Source organism: Parasteatoda tepidariorum, chromosome 4, assembly GCF_043381705.1.
Source record: "Parasteatoda tepidariorum isolate YZ-2023 chromosome 4, CAS_Ptep_4.0, whole genome shotgun sequence".
Taxonomy (NCBI): Eukaryota; Metazoa; Arthropoda; class Arachnida; order Araneae; family Theridiidae; genus Parasteatoda; species Parasteatoda tepidariorum.
Window position 1 is genome coordinate 25,763,068 of NC_092207.1, and position 21,044 is coordinate 25,784,111.

General features: G+C 27.9%; 2 protein-coding genes and 2 non-coding genes across 4 annotated transcripts; all 4 read right to left on the reverse strand.

Moving 5' to 3' along the window:
* Positions 1-1,531: 1,531 nt before the first annotated feature.
* Positions 1,532-3,208, reverse strand: LOC107453853 (replication termination factor 2). The gene has a single exon (XM_016070827.3). It carries the CDS (start codon positions 2,975-2,977, stop codon positions 2,009-2,011), a length of 969 nt encoding a protein of 322 aa, XP_015926313.2. The 5' UTR covers positions 2,978-3,208; the 3' UTR covers positions 1,532-2,008.
* A 367-nt stretch (positions 3,209-3,575) lies between these two features.
* Positions 3,576-3,649, reverse strand: TRNAN-GUU (transfer RNA asparagine (anticodon GUU)). The gene has a single exon. It is a non-coding gene; the product is annotated as a tRNA-Asn (tRNA).
* A 684-nt stretch (positions 3,650-4,333) lies between these two features.
* TRNAN-GUU (transfer RNA asparagine (anticodon GUU)) lies at positions 4,334-4,407 on the reverse strand. Its single transcript has one exon. It is a non-coding gene; the product is annotated as a tRNA-Asn (tRNA).
* Positions 4,408-8,868: 4,461 nt separating this feature from the next.
* Positions 8,869-19,623, reverse strand: LOC107453858 (OCIA domain-containing protein asrij). Its single transcript, XM_016070834.3, has 8 exons — positions 19,271-19,623; positions 18,345-18,420; positions 18,208-18,261; positions 17,993-18,040; positions 16,208-16,337; positions 13,107-13,282; positions 11,518-11,715; positions 8,869-9,061 (listed from the first exon to the last, which is right to left on the reverse strand). Exons 1-8 carry the CDS (start codon positions 19,337-19,339, stop codon positions 9,009-9,011), a joined length of 804 nt encoding a protein of 267 aa, XP_015926320.2. The 5' UTR covers positions 19,340-19,623; the 3' UTR covers positions 8,869-9,008.
* Positions 19,624-21,044: the final 1,421 nt, after the last annotated feature.

Genomic DNA, 21,044 nt, shown 5'->3' on the forward strand with positions numbered 1-21,044 from the left:
CTTGAGAAAAAAATCGAACTTCGCAATTACATAATTCATGTTATGGTACACATCACAAAATATTAATTGCTATCTAAATAACTATAACTAATTAGGTTCATTACCCCATAATGATTGAAGATTAATATTTATTAAAATTAAGTGAAAAAGCTAAAATAATATAAAAATATTAGAAAATAGATTCAACACAGAGACTAAAATGCTACAACCAAATAAATTAATAAATGAGAGAAACTGAGAACTACGAAAATATTATATTAAAAATAATTATCCAGAAATTATAAAAGTCAATTCTGAAAGAGCGAAACATATTATTTTATTGATGAAAAAATATATTGCCAGTACATGAATACAAAGCACAACACAACATGCAAATTTAAAATTTCAACATTCACTCTTGAAAATTTTTGTACCAGATACTTTCAGCGATTTGAATTTTATATCATGCGTAAAACAATAAAAAAAAATTTTAATGCATGGAATTCGATGCAAAAAAATTTATCGTTACTATTTCGTAAATTTGAAATATATTATAAAGCAACAAATTTGTCGCCCAGCGACATTTGTAGAACATGTGGTAACGATTTTCACCGTACTGGCGTGAACCCTATTCATTTGCATAAATCACTAAATACATTTTATTAAATTTGTCTTTTTTGAAGATAAGTCAACAGTTTTTTATAAGGTTAAATGTTTAAATAAATAAAGAAAAGTTAGAAAGAAATTCCTACATTTAATTGTTAAATTTTGGTTGAACATTGAAGAGGGACATTTTTTACTGTTTCAAGTTTCTTAAATACACCTTTTGAGTTGTGGCCATTTTCTTAAGCATGCATATCGATTGCGTTCAGAATCATCTCACCAACTTAATAGTTTTGTACAAAAATAGGTTAGTGGATGAATCCTCAATTCACCATTTAAAAATACTCCGATATTACTGTGTTTTTTTATTGGAATCGAACATTTTCAAAATCAGAGATGAGAGTAAAAAATCTAAAGTTGAGAAAATACAAAACTTCAAAAAATGAAATAATAAATAAGCAAATGACCACTAAATCACCTAAATATAAATTACTTGAGGTAATATTATTACATAAGTTTCTTTTTTATAAAATTATTGAATTATTAAAAAGCCAGTCATTTACGCTGATAAGGATACGCTGATTACGCTGATAAAGCCAGTCATTTACGCTGATAACTAAAGAGTTCAAAACCAGCATGTGTGATCTATTGGTTGAAAAAAAAAATTTCCCTTCGACTTCTGCCAATACAATTTTGGAAAAAGAAAATAAGAGTTTTGAAAATATACAATATATCCTTCACAAACATTTAAAAAACATTCACTTAATATGCAAATAACTGCATCAACTGTAGTAAGAATTCATATTTGTGTCAAAATCATTTCTGGAAATTTGATGTTATTCATAACTATTTTGTACGAATACAAGATAAACTTGTGTAACACAAATTATCTTTATGATGAAACTAAGTATTAACCTAAAACAACCATTCAATCAATATTAAACAAAAGGAAACATAAAACTTTTCTTTAATGTTGTAAAATACATAAAAACAAACAAATTAAATAATGCTACATACTTTCAATAATATTTTTAGATAATGAATTTAAAAAACTTTCTGTTATTTATACCAAAATTACATTAGAACTGAATTCAATTCCACAAAACATTGAATTCATGACATAAATTGATGAGTTTATTTTCTAAGTTTGCAGAATTATTAAAAATTCAAATGTGTTAGAATATTTTTTAAATAACTCAAAAAAATTTTCATTCAGGGCCTGTTTTATAACCTATCAAGAAGCTTAGAAATAGAAACAAATTTTTCTTTGAAGATCAGGTTAGGAAATAATCTTTTGTTTAAAGACCTGTCTTTTTCATAAAACTGCCAGAATAGCTTTGTTAATGAAATAAAGTCTAAATTCTTCTTAAATTAAGGAAATCCTTAAATGAAGACTCAAGTTTTCTGATATCTGTTCCAAATGTATTTAAAAATACAAAGGATTATGAGTTACCCAGTGTGCCTTCTCTTGCTGTTTTGCAGCTTTTGAAGACGTGAACAATGATTTATATGCAGCACTTGCAGTAGGATCCTTCGCAATACTGTAAGACTTTTTAGCTTTGTCTGGCAAAAACACATTTTTAGATGTTTCCTTATCCTTTCGAGATTTATTTTCAGCTTTGACACCATTTATTAACTTGGTGGTCTTGACTCCAGAAGTGCCAGGTTTCTGATCAATTCCCTCTTCTTGTTCTTTTTTAATTCTTACATCTTCAGAGCTATAACCACTTGAACTATCTTCAGACGTTTCTACTTTAATCTTTTTCTCCACTGGAGCACCTTCAGCTGCAGAAGCTTTCTTCTTTTTCTTTTTTTCCAGTTTCGCTACACGTCTTCTCTCCACCATCTTCTCTCGCAAAACCTCTGTCTCCTCGTCTGTGCCATTTAGAATGATGAGATCATCTTCTGCCGCTGGTTTTCCACACTTATGGCACGTATCCGATTTCACTTCCTTTACAGCTCTTTCGGAAAGAACGCAACCACATTTCCACATCAGGTAAAATCTTTGCTTACCGTTCATATCGAGTCCTGTAACTGGGCAAATATATCTGGAATCGTGAAAATCGACGTATTCATCACCTTTTTGGTTTTTATTAACTTCGAAACCAGGTTTTTCAGTTAGATTCAGCTCCTTGATGTCAGCCAATCGGGCAATGTGTCCAGCATTTTCAGAGGTAGCAGCCGCTTCCTTATTCAGAATGTGCTCGATAACAGCCTCTTTATTGTATAGTTTACCTAGTTCACATGCAACAATTGGTTTTCGAAGAGGCTCCTGAGTAATTGCACAGTGTTTCCATTTCGCTACATTTTCAGCATTTTTATCTTTTTGTTCAGGTTTCTTTTTTTGACGGACAAGTTCATCACGTCGAGGAATGGTGCCACCATCACAACCCATGTCGACAAAAATAAAGAGTAATCAGAATAAGTTGAATCTTTTCTGTCAATAAGCAGTAATATATTATTATAAACTTACAATTGAAAAGATAAAATTCGATGAAAAATTGTATAAATTACGTAATTATTGTAGAATTTGACCTGCAACAAGTCACATAACAATTATTTGTTTACGTTAGTAAACTTGTGTTAAAAGTTTAGATGTATCAGACGCATTAAGGAAGGAATATTTGGTAGAAATTATTATACTTTGAGAAATGGCAACATATAAATCGCATAATTTCTGTAGGCGGAGTTTTAAAATTTTAACCAATCAAAGCAAATGTTGATTCAGGTTCTAAGATCGTGTCAGACTTCGAAAAATAGAAATAGTGCTGCCATCTTATGGTTAGTTGACACGAGAAAACCATAAAACTTTGTAAAGAGATTCTACTAAATTATTTTTCGAAAAACTATCTTACTGCATCTATATTTTTAGTGTTTCAATTAATATAAATTTTTTATTAATGTATTACTTATTTAATGCATCATTGTTCCTTCAGTAAAAAATTTTATTATCTGAAAAAATAACCTAGATACAAATTATATTAAAAAATACTCGCCCCCGGGTGGGCTCGAACCACCAACCTTTCGGTTAACAGCCGAACGCGCTAGCCAATTGCGCCACGGAGGCGGTACTATAACTGAAAAACAATATAAAAACAAATAACTCTTTATTTTTTGAGATTTTACTGATACATATTTCCTTTAAATTACAAATTAAATAATTAAAACATATTTCCTTTTTTTTTTTTTTTTAACATTACAAAAAATAAAACAAAGCTAATTTATTGTAAAACAATGAACATTGTGATAAGTTAACATGGATCATGCTGAAAATTTATTTCATATACAGTACAGAACCTGTTATCCAGAAATCAGAAAACCGGAAAACCAAAAAACCGGAACGAAATTCTATGAATTTTCCCACCATTTTTAAAAAAAAAAAAATTTTTTTCCTCATAAGATTATTAGAATTTTTCTTTCTTTTTTGACAGATTTTTACCTTACCATCATTTTGGAAATAATCATTAGTGTATTACTTCATCGTTTTTCCTTCTATTTAAGATTATTTCCAAAAAAATTTTTTTAGTTGGGTTTAACAATAAAAAAACGACTTTTTGTAGCGATTCAGAAAACCGGAAAAATCAGTTATCCGGAATAGCGATGGTCCCGATCGATCCGGATAATCGGTTCCCTACTGTATTTGTAAAGTAAAAGAAACTCGAATCTATAATTTCATAATACTAATGAAAACTTTAATTGGATTTTTTCAAAAAGTAATATTCTAATGAAATTACAATTCAAATAGAANATACGCCCCCGGGTGGGCTCGAACCACCAACCTTTCGGTTAACAGCCGAACGCGCTAGCCAATTGCGCCACGGAGGCGGTACTACAACTGAAAAACAATATAAAAACAAATATAATTGCAAATAACTTTTCATTTTTTGAGATTTTACTGATATCCAACTTGCTAATTAAAACATATTTCCTTTTTTTTTTTTAACATTACAAAAAATATAACAAGGTTAATTTATTGTAAAACAATGAACATTGTGATAAGTTAACATGGATCATGCTGAAAATTTATTTCATATACTATTTAAATCTTTTCCTATATCCACCAAAAGTTTCAGAGATAAATTTAGGAAACATAATCACAAAACATTGATTTACCCTATTTAAGGGTATTTAGTGCCCGTTTATGAAGGAAATAAAAAAGCATTTTTCGTGCAATTTTGTATTCTAATCTATTATATGAATTCAAATAAGCAACCAAAACTATTATTATTCTAAAACATTTATTAATTTCTGAAAATTTTTAATAATGCAAAAATTAGACATTTTTACTACTGTTGACTTTTTTTTTTTAGCTTGGAGACATAAAAATGATATTCTATTACGAGCCACTTACTGTCACTCATCTTTCTTTTAGTTCATGACAAAAGTAAGAAAAAATACTATTCACAAAGTGTAATACACTGGACAAGTGTAATTGTCTCACATTAAAAGCAGTAAAACCTGTTCTTGAAATAGTTTTACAATCCAATATCTCCTGGACTACTAGATATCTCGCTAGATAACTATTAGAAACACTGTTAAGTAAAACATGTGAAAAGCTGGGCAAATCAGTGGATTGGTGTAAGTAAATACACAGTATTTATGCAAATAAAAAAGTTCTCTTTTGTGACAAAAAAAATGGAGTTGAATATGAAAACGTAAACATTCTTAAACAAGAGTTTTAAACAAAACAAAAACATACATCTTATTCATTTATTTTCTTTTTCTTTAAAACAAATTAATTTTAACAGTTATTTATTTACTTTTATAAAAATAATAACAGGCCTATATTATTTTCTGATAACATGCAAGATTTAAATTTCTAGTAGCAACTAACCGATGTTAAGCTATTTTAAAATCAAAAGGCATGTGAAACTCCAAAAAGAAAAGGTATTCTTGCAGTTGTATGAATTTCAATATTAGTTGTAGTTGTATGCATTTTTTTTACCTAATAAATAGTTTAAATTATTTAATAGTTATCCTCTGAACAAATAAAAAAACACACGTTTTCTAAATAAAATAAAAAAATTTCCAAAGGTACATAGTTTTCGTTTGTTTTTATATATTTCGACACCTTCCTGATATGATATTGTCAAATGATATATATTATTTTACTAAAGATTCGATTCTTTGACTATAAATATATTTTTTTTAATTCTAAATAAATTAAGATAATAAAAAAAACTAATAATAACAGCTAAACTACCACAACTAACCTAGATGAAACTTTTTAACTGCAAAAAATAAAAAAGCCAATAAGGATCTATAAAGCCAATAAGGATCCAGGCATCATAAAATTGTAACTGGTGCCTAAAGCATGCTCATTCCTATAAATTGGTCTGTCTCCTAAAAGTTTTGCATTTTTATTGACCCTGGTAGACCCCTAAAACTCCTTACATTTAAAAGATTTAAAGTTTATATTTTTATAGGGCCAAACTCTCCAGTTAATTCGATAGATTTTTTGGACAAATAATTTTTTAAATTAGTTGATTTCTGGAATCTCTTTCTCTCTACCATATATTTAGATAAAAAAAATGTAACAAATTCATTCTAAGAAAATAAAAAAATTTTAAGCAATGAATTGTAAATCACTTCCACTTAAAAGTAATTAGTTATTTTATTCAAGGTATGGATAGTGTTTTCAATAGAAATGTAAACAATAACAATCTCCAGTTGGGCACCTACTCTAGTTCCGGTTAAAAAGTTTGCAGCTGCTTACATGTTATTCTGATAGGCGATGTTTTCAAACGGATAATTTTGTTTTCAACAAAAGAAATAAATTAGATAATTTCTGAGCTCAAATCTGCCATATTTCATAAGATATTAATGTTAATATGTAATTCTGGTGAGTTTGAAGTGAAAATTTGTTTTAGTTTAGAGATATATTGTTAAAAAAGGTGACATGGTTGCTAGATTTTGAATAACTCGCTTTTTTGGCAGTTTTGATATGGCCTCTTTCCATAAGTTTATTACTGTTTGTTCTTGTTGCAAGCTGTGCACCATCTTACGTTAGTGTTAACACCTTTAGCATTGTAAACACCAGTATTGTTAGCATTGAAAACACAAGTAACAAGTAATCAAACACATTGTTTGCAAGAATCTCAAAACACCATGATGCCAAATGGCTTTAAAATACAATGGAAACAGTAACCCGGAAATTTAGGCGGTACCGAGTTTGCAGCGTTCCCTAGTGTAGAAAACACCATCCATAAGTTATAAGTTAAGTATAATTTGTTATTAAATTTGTTATTATTTGTTATTAAAGTATAAGTTATTTTATTCAAGGTGGACAAACACACAGAAAAAAAAGAAAATTTTGTCACTTTTCCATGATATTTTTCAGACAGCTTTTTGTCCAATTTTCTTAATTTTTATAACTGATGGCATAAATTGTACTATCAATTTTTCTGTTTTGTNACAAACACACAGAAAAAATGAAAATTTTGTCACTTTTCCATGATATTTTTCAGACAGCTTTTTGTCCAATTTTCTTAATTTTTATAACTGATGGCATACATTTAACTATCAATTTTTCTGTTTTGTGCCATTTGGGCACATAAAACATATTATAAAATACTTTAATTTGCCATCTAAGTTGGAAAAAAAATTATATTCTTAAATTATATTTATGTAATTTATAAATACATTTAGTTAGCATCGATTAAAACATTAGTTAGCATCGATTTAGGTATTAATATAAATTAAGCTTAGGTCAAGAATAAAAATTTTCAGAATTTAAATTCAAGTAAAGAAAAAAAAGATTTCCCCCTTCAACATAATTCCTTCTTTATGGCTTTTTTCATTGGTATTTTAATTAAATTCCCAGACATTTTCTTTATTTTTCAAAATTGGAGAAATTCCCTGGCTTATCCCTGTTCTCTCTATTCTGGGGTTTTCCTATCATTTCTGCTCTTGACCAATTGGGATAAAGCATATTTTACATGTTTTTTCGGTATATAAAAGACAAAAGAATTTTTTTGAGAACATATAGAACCGTTTCTGGGATGTAGAACTTTAATAAATAAAAAGCCTTGTTCTGATTCTACAATAAGAATTTGTAAGCTTTGACATCAACCCTGACAAGTTAAGACAAAATGATTCCTAAGTACTCAATTAAACATTTTAGTAAATTAGAAATTAACTTGAGTTATAACAACTAATTAAAAATCCTATCAACAATGTTTTTAATTTTAAAATAAAATTATATAGAAAATTAAGGTATAAACAAAACTCTTTAATCCTTTTACAGCCAGAGTACTTTTAAAAAAAATTAAATAAGAAATGTAATGAAGTATATAAAAGGCATGGTACAATCTTAATTTGTTTTCTTTACAATAGCAAGAAATGATCATGGAATCAATTGCTTTATTGCATTGCAATTTAAATAAAAAAATTAAAATACTATTACTGTTGTTAATTTTAAAATATAAGATTGTGTAAAACATATACAAATGTATCAAAATAATGTTTGAAATTTTATGTAATTGCTTTCTCAAATCTTAAGAGTAAAAAGATTAACAAACTGTCAATTTGTATATATTTATGAAAATGTAGATAAAAGTTTTGATTCTGTTAAATATTTACACTGCTATACAATTTGAAAATCCAATTAGGATAATTTTTGTACTAATTTTGAAAGTCATTATATTATCATATAACTGCTACAAACTTCTCATCTGAAAGGCATAATAATGCAAAATAAGTTATAAATTGTTTTCATTTAAGCACTTGCACAATTAAATACAACTTTACAAGGAAATGCTAAGTATATTATAAAATGAAGCATATTACGAATTATTTGTTATTCACTCCATAGCCGATTTGTAAGAAACAAAAATTAGAGGGAAAAAAATAATCCCTTTAGTTGTTAGTAGAAACCAGTTTGAGAAACAAGTTGCTAGCTTTCTCACAGGGAAAACCAGTTATTTAACATTAATCCTTTGAGATTTCGTGTGTGGTAGGAAACATAATAAAAATTTAGCTCAAATATCAAATCATAAGGTGAAGGAATGAAACATCGACAAAATGTAAGAAATTATAATTAATAATTCTAAGCTTTCTTTTATTAGATGAACGTTCAGTACAACAAATTTTGTTAATAAAATAAATAGTGTAAAATCAGCATCATTTTGTATTTTTTCCAATCATATAAAGTATATTATATGATTGGAATTATATGGGTAAATATTTGTATAAAAACTTCCATATTTGTTATTAATTTATTTTAATAAGAGGCAAAATATGACCTACGCACAATAGAGGTTACAAATTTATGAGATGAAAAACAAATCAGAGGTATTCCTTTACTTTTATTTTAATGCATACTTTACATAATTAAGCACCATAAGATATCTTCTAATCATAGATATTTCTGTTTATTTATTAGCAATGAACAAAACAAATTACAGTTTAAGTAAACCTATGCTCTTCTATGAAAATTTTGGATTGTCCCATGAATCACCATATGTATTCCTTGAAATATCTAAGAAAAAAAAGAAATATAGAATAAAATATGATATAGAATACGATATATGATGAATATAATTAAGATTGTTGGGCATATGCGATTGGCCAAATGCAAGCTTCACAAATTTTGGATTTTGTTACAAAAACAAATTTTAGAAAATTTAAATAACTAGAAAAATATAAAATAAATAGTGAAAATTTGCAAACATATAACAAAAACTTTTTAAAAGCAACAAGAAATTTTTTATGTAATTAAAAAGCAATTTGCACTAGAAAGCTATTCACTATGATCGAGATTAATTCTGAGCGATGCCATGGAATTCAAAAAATAAAAATTAACTTTTAGAAAATGAAATAAATCAACTACCATGAGGCTAATATTTTCTTATCAAATTATTAGAATTTTACTGACACAAATGCATTATTATATTACACAGAAACTATAATTATTTTTAAATGCAATCGTCCATTTTTATGATTTTATTTTTAATTCTATTAAATAGTTTCCATCATTAAAGCAATAAGTGCCATGAGTATTTTTAGGTAACAAAAATAGAAATCTAAAATCATGTATGCAGCAGTTAAATACTACAATTCCAAAGGAAAGTTGCGCAATGCAGTAGAAATTCCATAAGAAAATTGAAACCAATTGAAAATTTTAAAGAAGAAAACAATGAAAAATATAAAAATGACAACCGAAGCTGACACCGTCAGGGGATACCAGTCCCAGAAGTCATAAAAACACAAAACTTTTTCTAACCTCAGAGCAAGACTAATGTCTAAAAATTGCTCTCTCTCTCTCTACCCAAAGGTTTTGCAAAAAGTTCAGGAAGAGAAAAAAGAGAATACAATGTTTATGTATTTTACTTTCGTATTTTGTATTCTCTTTTCTCTCTTCCTGGACTCTTTGCAAAACCTTTGAAAAGAGAGAATACAATATTTATGTATTTCACTTTTGTATTCTCTTTTCTCTCTTCCTGGACTTTTTGCAAAACCTTTGAGAAGAGAGAAAAGAGAATACAATATTTATGTATTTCACTTTTGTATTCTCCTTTCCCTCTTCCTGGACTTTTTGAAAAACCTTTGAGAAGAGAGAAAAGAGAATACAATATTTATGTATTTCACTTTTGTATTTTGTATTCTCTTTTCTCTCTTCCTGGAATTTTGCAAAACCTCTGAGAAAAGAGAATACAATGTTTATGTATTTTACCTTTGTATTTTGTATTCTCTTTTCTCTCTTCTCAAAGGTTTTGCAAAACCTTTGGGGTACAGAGAGAGAGCAATTTCTAGACATTTGTCGTGCTCACTCGATAGAAAGGGTTTTGCGTTTTATAGATTCCGGGGCTGGTACCCCCTGAAGACGTCAGCTTCGGTTGTCATTTTTATATTTTTCAGTGTATTTTTAAGGAAATCCTTATCAGGCAATGTGTGCTGCTTAGAAACTCTTATATTGAGGTATAGCAAATCCAAACTGCACTACTAATGGAATTTTAAATAAATATACAGCATTCACTTAAGTTGATGCAAATTTTTTTGTCTTATATCATATTTTACACTGTCAGTCATCAGTGACAGACACAGTCTAAGTCGACACAGACTGAATATATTATACTGAATACTCAGTTAAATATGTCAAACTCAATTCATAACAAGGAACATATTCAGTAAAGCTTTGATAAAAGAATAAAAAGAAGCCCCATCATAAAGTGTAAAAGCAGTATCTTTTGCAGCAATAAGTTGAATTTGTTTAATAACTACTGCAAAGGAAAAATTTTATGCAGAATTGAAATTTTGCACTTTACATTAAAAGGCAAATTTTATCAACAAAAATAAATCATTGGTTTAAAATCGAAACAATACAGTTATAGAGAAGAGCTATGAAATAATTTAGTTGTAATAAAATTCAAAAATAATTAGTTATTAACAATATATAGCAATAAAAATAATCCAACCTACTTTTCTGATGTAAACACTTTTTTCCATTGAATTATTGGTAATTTTTATAGTGCAAAATACATTAAAGCCTCATAGAAAAAAAAAACATAATTTATCTACTCTTACAATGGCTGCAAACATATTTTATTTAACCTGCATTTTATAAATTAAAAAAAATTCAAAGACCATGGAAATTTTAATAACCATTTACTTTAAAATAACAGTGTAACAGAGCATTGTCCTTATTCTCAACTTTTAATAACGTTTACATAAATATTATTAATACATTTACTGATATACTAAGAATGTGCAACCATCATTTTTTAAAATTTCTTAAAACCAGTTTCTTTCTGTAATTTAGAAAGAGAAAATGTACGAGAAGAAAGAGATGCAAAAATGAAGGAGAAATGTCGTCTTTATGTACTTTAGAAAGATTTAAAAAGATGTAGAACAATGTTTATATTTTTTTAAAGGCAAAAAAATATTTAACCTAGATATCTTAATTTTAAAAAATTGTCAACATTCAAAATTTATTACCATCTTGAGGATTATTACTAGTTCTTCTTAGGGGTTCTGAAACATTAGGATTCCATGGTCGACGATAAGTATCTGATTTTGGAACCTCTGCTTGGCGATATTGGCGATTTTCATAGTCTTCCCTATTTTTCCTTCGTAACTCATCGTAAGTGGTAGATTGTCTAACTGATTGTGATTCATCAGGTAAACTTTGGTTACCTAAACAAATTTTTATAATAAAATATTGTATTAGATATAAATTTAATAACTTTAGAAAGTCAAATCAAAATTTTAGAAGAAAAAAAAAAGCTTTGTAACTTAAAATTCAAAAAAATATTTAAAATTCAAAGAAAAAAAATTTTATTGTTAAAAAATGTAAAATTACAGATTAGTCAACAAATTATGCAGCATAATATTATTGAATAATGTTGTTGACTGAGAAATTACATCACAATATAAAACCAAAAGGTATTTTAACAGTACACAACCATAAAATGTTTTTATCATTACAACAGTGAGTTTTATTTTTCATATAAATTCAAATTAAGAATTGTTAGAAAAAAAATCTCTAAATGAAATAATTCTTAAATAAACATAGCACATATTTTAAGTATACAATTTTTTTGCATCATTTAATGTATTAATAGCAGAAGCACAGTAAGTTATAAAAGTGTGAAGAGTAAATTTACATGACATTTATTACATAAAACAATTTTTTTATTTCATGAGTAGGAAATAAATTTAGAGAACAATGAAAACTTAAACCATAAAAATAAAATATATTATTTTCCTTCAAAAGTTATAATTAACAAAAATATAGAAAAGGTCTAAGTAATCTTTTTACAGCTAGTCCTAAACCCAATGTGAGATTACACTTCATTGTTTTTCAGAGGTTAACAAACTTTTCTGAAATTTTAATTTTAAAAAAAAAATTGAATAAATTTGTCCAAGCTTCTTAGCAATTAAAGAACAACTTTATACAATGACAACATGACATGTTTGCTAAAGCAAATGTTATTTTTCCAACATTATTGAAAATAGAATAAAATTTTAAATAATCTATGGATTTTTACTTCTTTTAAAAAAATTATTTTACAATAAAAATAAGAATAAACTAAAAGTTTTTAATAACAAAAAAAAATTTTAATAATCTATTAAAATTTGAATAATTTAAAAAAAAAACTAATGGGAAGGATTTTCATTTTGGATTCCTTAAATTTGATAACTGCATTCCCAAAATATTTATAAAAAAATGAACTACAATTAGCACTGTTATATAAAATATAATCAATGTTTCATAATAAAATATACTGAAAATACTATGTAATGCATGCTAATAATAGATAATACATACTAATAATATGAACTACATACTAATAATACAATGATACTAATAATACAATGAAAAATACTACAATCAACAAATTTAATTTACCAGTCAAAAAATATTAAACACAAGTTTTAATTTATAATTATACTTTCAATTTCGATAAAATTATTCAAGTTCCCCCGGTTTCAGATTGCTTAACTTCTCAGAATATTTGGATGTTAATAAACAAAATGGGAACAAAAACTTAAAAGCAAAAACAAATCAGCACTTATCTACTTACTATCTAATGATGGCCTATCTCTATCATCTAACTCTGATGATGGCTCATTTCTGTCAAAATTCAAAGAACCTGAACTTGAATGGAAATCCCCACCAGAATATGAAGCTTGATTATTATCTTTAACTGTAGAGTAATCTTCAACAGTTCTAAAAGACAGATTTGCTTCACTCTCATCTCTAAAATAAAAGGTAAAATAAACAAGTTGTAATAGGGTGCGTAGCCAAATCTTTCAACAAAAAATAAGCACCTTTCAAGTACTTTTTAAGCACTAAAAGAATACTTTTAAGCACTATATACATTAACAAAATGCAAAATAGTTTTCATAGAGTTTACATGATCATGATAAAATAACTAAGTTTCTGATAGAAAAAAAAAACTCTTTTCTTGATCACCATTCCTTTGATTCACCATAAAAAGATGGAGAGATTTTTCAGTTCGATTTCAGAGGGTGGAAAATGAAGCCTGCAATTGGAATCTTTTAAACTGAAGGTACGCCAAAATGCATTGTGTTAAATTGAATTGTGAAAACATTGAATAGAACAATGTGAAAACCATGCTTTTGCATATGTGGTGGAAATCGACATGGTAAATAAAAAAATCTCACTTTCGAAAAGGGAAAATTAAGCACTTTTTAAAAACACCCAATGAAAAAAGCACCTTTAAGGGCTTTTAAAAACGAAAATAAGCACCTTTAAGGGCTTTCAAAAAACGAAAATCGAAAATAAGCTCCTTTATGCACTTTTTAAAAATGCTACACACCATGTTTAAAATGGAGGTCATGTTGAGAAAAATATAACTGGTATGCAACAAATTTCAATGAAAAGGAATAAGAATTACATAAACATTGAATATATTTGCATATAAAGAATCAGTAGCATAATGTAAGGCTATTATACTATCTTTTTACAGTTCACTAAATGTATCTACTTAAAATAATTGTATAATCTTTTTTCCAGAATTAATGATAACTGTCTCTTTGCCAAAACATTCAGAAGCAAGTGGGAAGTGTATGGAATAACTAATTATGTCAAATAATTGAGTGCTTAGTGTAAAACCAAACATCAGAATAACAAACAATGAATAGACTATGATTATTTTAAAAAAAAATTAGGTGTGAAGCAAGTAACAAACATTTTACTAATGATCAGTTTAAAGTTCAACTTGCATAAATTGAATTTATATTTCAAAAACAAATTAAGATAACTGTGCTGTACCATATAGAATTATTTTTCTAAAAGATGAAACAAAGAATGATATATTCCAACAACCAAAAAATATTTTTAAAAAATTCACATACAATAATGCATAAAGCAATACTATTATGTATATAATTTTTCTCGAACATTGTTATAACTACATTTATGTTAAAAAATTAATTTTATAAAATTTATGTTGAGCATTTTTGAAAATTCATTTTTTATATTTAGACTGTTAATAATTTTGCGTAATACAATCAAACTTATTTATTGCATTTAACGAGATCGCAAGTTTAATAAGGAAATTTGAGTTTTTATAAAATTGTAAATTTGTTTGGTTTAATGTTAAAAAACCTGTATAAAACTGTGTTGTTATAAACATAACTCTGATTTATGGTATAATTCTCCATAAAAAAGATAATATATTTATTTCTTTTCAGTGTAAGTAAGAAACAAAAAACTTTTTCTAAAGATTTTCTAATTCCTTTTTGCACATTAGAGCATTCAGTTTAGATAAATTTAGACAACTATGGCTGAACAAGCAACCTGATTTAATAAGCGAATAGCATTGGTCCCAGCTTTATCATTATATGTAAATTTGATAGTATAATGTTCAGAAGAAATTTGGCATTAAACTAATAATCTACAAGAAAATCAATATCAAAAAATATGTGAGCTGCTTAAAAACCAAACTGCCAATGCAAAGTTTTAGTCTGTATATGATTTACATAATTGCTAACCTGTACTGATGTTTTTGTGTAATAGCTGACACAAGTTTTTATGATATAAATATTTACATAATAATGTACAGATGTAATTATTCTCATAATTGCTAATAAGTAGTGATATTTTAATGTAATAGCAGATATAATTTTTAAGCTACTTTTATTCGAACATGATTGATTATTTAGAATTTAATTACTAAAAAAACAAGTAGATTGTTAGGAAAATAATAATTTACCTTCAAATTGGAAAATAAAATAAAACAGGAAAAAAGGTATGAACCAAAAAATATAGAGTTATTTAAAAAATGAAACTTTTTCACAGTTTTCAAAAGTTTTCCGTAATTTGGTAACTGGAACTGAAATATTCTGAAATTAAGAAAAATTTGTAGCAGTTAACATTGTTGTGACTTATATCTTGTGAAAAGTATACAAAAGATGAATAACCAAATATTTTATTTAATGGAAAAACCAGAGCTCATTCTAGGCAGGGTAAGCAGGGTGCAGCACCCTGCTGCCCTTTTAGTCAAAATGATTCACCCTGTTGCCCCTGAAGTAACTTAGTGCCCTGATGTAATAAACTCTATACCCTTTTTGCCCTTTCTTTCCTCAACCCTACTTTACTTTTTCCCCAAACTCTACAATGGATTTCATGAACTGTTATTTTTAACTCTTTTTATTTAGTTTGTCATTGCTGTCAATACATAGACTTATATGGGAAAGGAAAAATAGCCATCACAACCCATTGTTGCACTTGTCTTTGAAAGTTTGCTGTTACTTCCACTATCATTAAATCATAATTATTATTAATCATTTTAATTATTTAATCATAACTACAGACACTTAAAAACATACATTTATTATTTTATTAATATATGCATGCATTTTAAATAAATTACTAAGCTAATTAACTCATTAACTCGATATATATGTTAATTTATTAATGAAAATAAGTAATTAATGATTGCTTTGCTACTTTTAGTTAAGTAAAAAAAAAATTATTTTACTAATTGACAATGTTTTTTAATAGAACGTGAAATTATTGCCTTTTTAGAATAATAATGCCCTTTTTTTAAACTTTTGCACCCTGCCCTTTTTTCTGTCTAGAATGAGCTCTGGAAAAACCTAAAAAATACAGAATTAATCAAAAACCCAAAAGCTGTCATAGAAGAAATAAACTTACCCTTTCAACTGATATCCTCTCTTTTTTCGTATAGCATTACCAATGGCACTATTTTCAAGATTCAGAAACTTATCTTCGCATATACTTCTATAAGAAAATTTACCTAAAAACCATCCAGCAAATGCAGCACCTGCAATGATATCTTATTTAAAAACTCTCAATTTAAGATAATATAAAAAAAAAAATGATGAAAAATGATGTTTTTAATTGATGAAATATAATAGCAATAAAATCGAAAATATTAAAACATAATTTGTCAAAATCAGTATTAAGACATTTGTGAAAGACAGATTAAAATAACTAATAAATCTAAAAAGGAAAAGTTGCTAGCAGAAATTTTTATCTTGTTTCACCAACATTAAAACTTCATTCTAATATTATTACATAACAGCACAGGTAAGAGATGGCAATAACTTTCGAAACTAAAATGGCGAATATGTTTTGCACTGAAAGATACTCAACAGTTTCTAAAATAGAATTTTATGTGTACACACATATTTATCTCCATAAACCAAAAGAAAATATTTCTGTGTATCTGTAATTGTGAGGGCTTACAGTTAAGAAAATTATATAGAAGTAGATGTTGACCTTCTTTTTTAAAAAAAAAAAATTGTTTGTTAAAATTGTTTTAAATTTTCTTGCAATATGCTCTATTAATAAACGACATTGCATTCCAACACTTTTCACCTTTTTTAATAATCTAAATGTCCTCATTATATTCAAACTGTTAGCGCTACTACTTAATGTTATTGTTTCTTTTTACATTTGGAGAAGTCAAGCAAGCTAACCATTGGCTTTTTTGTTGTTGTTTCTTATTCCACTTGATCCAGTCCTTAGCTAAAGTCCAGAAGACAGTTCACCCACAGAAAGTCATGAACCAGCACAGGATTTTCAAAGAGATCACTCAAATGATCTGGAGTAGATTGGTGTGAAGAATTATGCTTGGAGCACATAGGAAATTCCTTTTGTCTTTGTCCATAGGAAGTTCCTTTTTTTTTTTTTTTTTGGGCAAATTAAGTAAGAAATATGTTCTTTTTGTTTGGCAAGGGTGAAAGCAGGTCTTTGTTCAGAACTTCCTGAGTAGATGGCAGCTGCATCCATTTGTAAGGCCTCTTCCAGAATTTTGACATCGATCAGAAGGAGAATAAAAAAATTTCCAGATCCCTCTACACATGCTCAGTCACGGGATTTTTGATATCACAGATTTTATGAGCACGTATATCGCATGAACTCGATAGCTTTTAGCAGAGATGAGGGTCGAACCAAAGCCCTTCCCGATCAAAGCCTGATTCCTTAACCATTGAGCTATCATGGTCCTGCCATTATTTAACAAAATCTTGTATAGATAAGCTCTGTTAGGATTTTCAACATCTGCCTAAATAGTACCCTTTACACATAGTATTGCTTTCCCCACAAAACTTCAACGACAATTTTCTCCATACCAAACAAAATTATTTAACTTTTAGAAAATTTTGACTACACTTCAAAAAACATTTTACATATCAATAACTAATATCTTCACACAAATCAACTTCACATCACAGCTAGTACTCAAATTCATTTCTGAAATGCAACATACACTGTCTACCAGAACATTAGCCTTACAAAGAAAATTTTCAGTCTTAAACTAAAATTTTCAATAAAATTAAATAAAGTAAATCCTAAAACAAATAAATCTTTATAATCCTCATGAATCAAAATAACATAAATTTCATATAGAAACTTTATAACACTGTATCAGTCAGAGAGTCAGTGACTGTATTTTTATTTATTTATTTTTCTTACCTGTCATTTTGAAAGCTGGTCCAAATTTCGGATGGCCTCTTAAATAACCTAAAATATAATAAAACTTGTAAAAAATTTATACAAAACTCAAACGATATTTCTTTTATAAATTAACCTTTTGTTTACGGCGCTTCTGTAGTGAAACCTGTTATTCTGGTTCACTTGTTGTGCCAGCCGTGAGCAAAAGATGAAAGAAAAATAATACGTGTGTTTACCAGTTTTAACAGCATAATATGTAGCAGCCATACCAAAAAATGCAAATGGCAAACCTAATTTTTTAAAAAAAAAGAAGAATTACATATTATATCTAATAAGTATTTAACGTATAAATTCTATGTAGCATTTTACTTACATCTGTAATAAAAACTTTCTCTATTACATTCACGCAATAACATTAATTCTGTTTTATTTAACTGCATTTCTGTCATCTAAAAATACACAGAAACATAAAATTGTAAGAAATCACACAAACAAATTATAAATATGATTTTGAAATGGCACTTATTTTAATTTTACTTAAAACTTTAACCAGACTTAAAGCTTTTAAATTTTAACCTTCATATCTCTTTGTTTTAATTAAATTTATTATATTAGGTTTTTAATAAAGTTCTGCAATACTCATGCAGAAATATTTCATATCAGTTTAGAATACATTTGTCACCTTGGCAATTGTAGTTGATGTGACATATAACAACACAAAAATAATTCCTCGTAAATTAAAGAGAACTAAGCACTAATCTTTCTTAACTATACCAGTTACTCTTCTATGCATTGTGTAAATTTAACATAATTATCTGTAGCACAAGACAATACTTGTACTATATATTATATATACTGTAATATGTACTATATATATACTGTAATTGATTCAAATAAATTTGTATTAATTTATTTATTCGAATAAATTTTTTGATATTTAGCTAATACGAATTTTAAATTATTAGAGAAAATTTATTTTTCAATTTTCTGTCAAAGTTTTTGAAAAATTAAAATAGTGTTTAAAAAGAAAATTAGCAATATTTGTAAACCGGCGAAATTTATTTAAGCATAAATTTTTTAGGTATAAGAATTAAAACTAAAATAGAAACACCTTCATTATTAATATACTCAGAATTACGTATCACCGTTTATTATTCAGTATCTTATAAAACTCAGAAAGACAAATTAAAAAAATTTTGCAGTGTTTTTGTAACTTATGAAAGTTCTCAAATAAATTGAAACGCAATTTTATATTGAATTCGTAAAAAAATATTTTATTCAACTAGTATTGTTCATTACTTTCATTTTTTCGGGAGGAGGATTAGAATCCCCACCCCTACTCTCGTGATATCCAACTTGAGAATCCATTTGATTAATTATTTCGAAAATACTAATATGCTTTATATAACAATCGGTATAATGAGTATAAGATCAGGTGTAAATAAATATAAGGGTCATATTTAAATTGTGTTCATTCTCTTTTTCGCATCGATTAAACTCGTTTTGTCAGTTTATAAATTACTCCTGATATTCAAACACAAAATATTTAATCAACCTGACCAGAGTAAACGATATGTACTACTCAAAGATATTACGAACAATTCAACTATTAATAAAAGTATAAACACTTCCGCCTACTTTTTTTTTCATTCAACAGCACAACTCACATACTTTAATTTTATTTTTAGGGCTATTCTCACTGTATTTAGTTCACGAAAGAAAAGTTCGAGGAAATATGAGAACCTGCTTGGGGTAAAGGAGACATTCACACCGCATGCGATTGCCCCAGACGCATGAGCGAATAAGACGAGCATGGGCGTACTATCGCATATGCAAATCGCATTCTGTGAGAATGCTCCAATATACTTCAGCACGAAAAAATCACCAATAAAGTTCTTTTTTTCACTGACCTGTCTGTATGATGGTCAGGAAGTCGACCTCCTGTCAGAATGTCTCGGGTTCGAATCCCAATCACAGACATGGACGCTCTTTCCATTCCTTCCTTTCTGTACTTTCCGCCATTCTTACTGGGGAGGGTAGTAATGTTGGCTCACCAAATATGGTGTTCCTTGAAAGAGTGGCCAACAGGGCCCGACTTAGCCTAATTGGGGGTCCCCTCTACTTCACTAATGAAAAAACGAACTTTATGGTGGAATTTAAATTTTTTACCTCATTATAGATGTATAACAAGAAAATTCACTAGAATCTAAAATACCTAAAAAGTCCCCCCTCACCTCCAATCGTCAGACGAAACATCATTCTGTCCATTTTATTGATTTTCTGACAAATTTGTCATCTAGCAGCCTAAAATTCATGCCCTAGTTTGTTGTTTATTTAGTTGTTGTTTATTTAGTTATTGTTATTAGTAGTTGTTGTTATTTGTTTTAGTTGTTGTTGTTTATTTAGTTGTATTTAGTTTCAATAACTTTTCTTTATAATGCAATAAAATCTGGCGAGCNAATTCACTACAATCTAAAATAGCTAAAAAGTCCCCCTTCACCTCCAATCGTCAGCCGAAACATCATTCTGTACATTTTATTGATTTTCTGACAAATCTGTCATCTAGCAGCCTAAAATTTATGCCCTAGCTGAAATCAGGGCGGAATTCAGCTAAGTTTTCGCAATTACGATAACTCAATTGAGCCAATCAGAAGCCCGGATTTTTTGTAAACATATCACATTTTGCGATGGTTTTTGATCGGCCAAATTTGTCCATCGTGATTGCAAAAATTTAGCTGAATTCCGCCCCAGAAAGCCACGGATTTACGAATTATGGATTTTTTGTGTTCATACAATGAAGTAATGACGAAGAAAACTGACGGATTTTACTCTGTACTGATATTTTGTTAAAAAAATTTCAGCAAAGAAGGAAACATAAAAACTTTTTCTCGATTTAGGAGTCCCTCTGATGTGGGGCCCCGTATATGGGACAACTGCCCCATATGCCCTTGCCTAAGTCAGGCTCTGGTGGTCAGCACATCTGCCCTTCCGATATCTGAAAGACGAATGTCAATATCTGAATTGTGGATAAAAGGTTTTTTTTTGTCTCCCAGTGTCGATCGCAGGGGCACAA

Coding starts and splice junctions, on each gene's coding strand:
- LOC107453853 (XM_016070827.3), bottom strand. CDS start 2,977: ATGGGTTGTGATGGTGGCACCATTCCTCGACGTGATGAACTTGTCCGT.
- LOC107453858 (XM_016070834.3), bottom strand. CDS start 19,339: ATGGATTCTCAAGTTGGATATCACGAGAGTAGGGGTGGGGATTCTAAT. Junction 18,041..18,207: donor ATATTATGCTGTTAAAACTG/GTAAACACACGT, acceptor ATTATATTTTAG/GTTATTTAAGAGGCCATCCG. Junction 16,338..17,992: donor ACCAGCTTTCAAAATGACAG/GTAAGAAAAATA, acceptor ATATCATTGCAG/GTGCTGCATTTGCTGGATGG.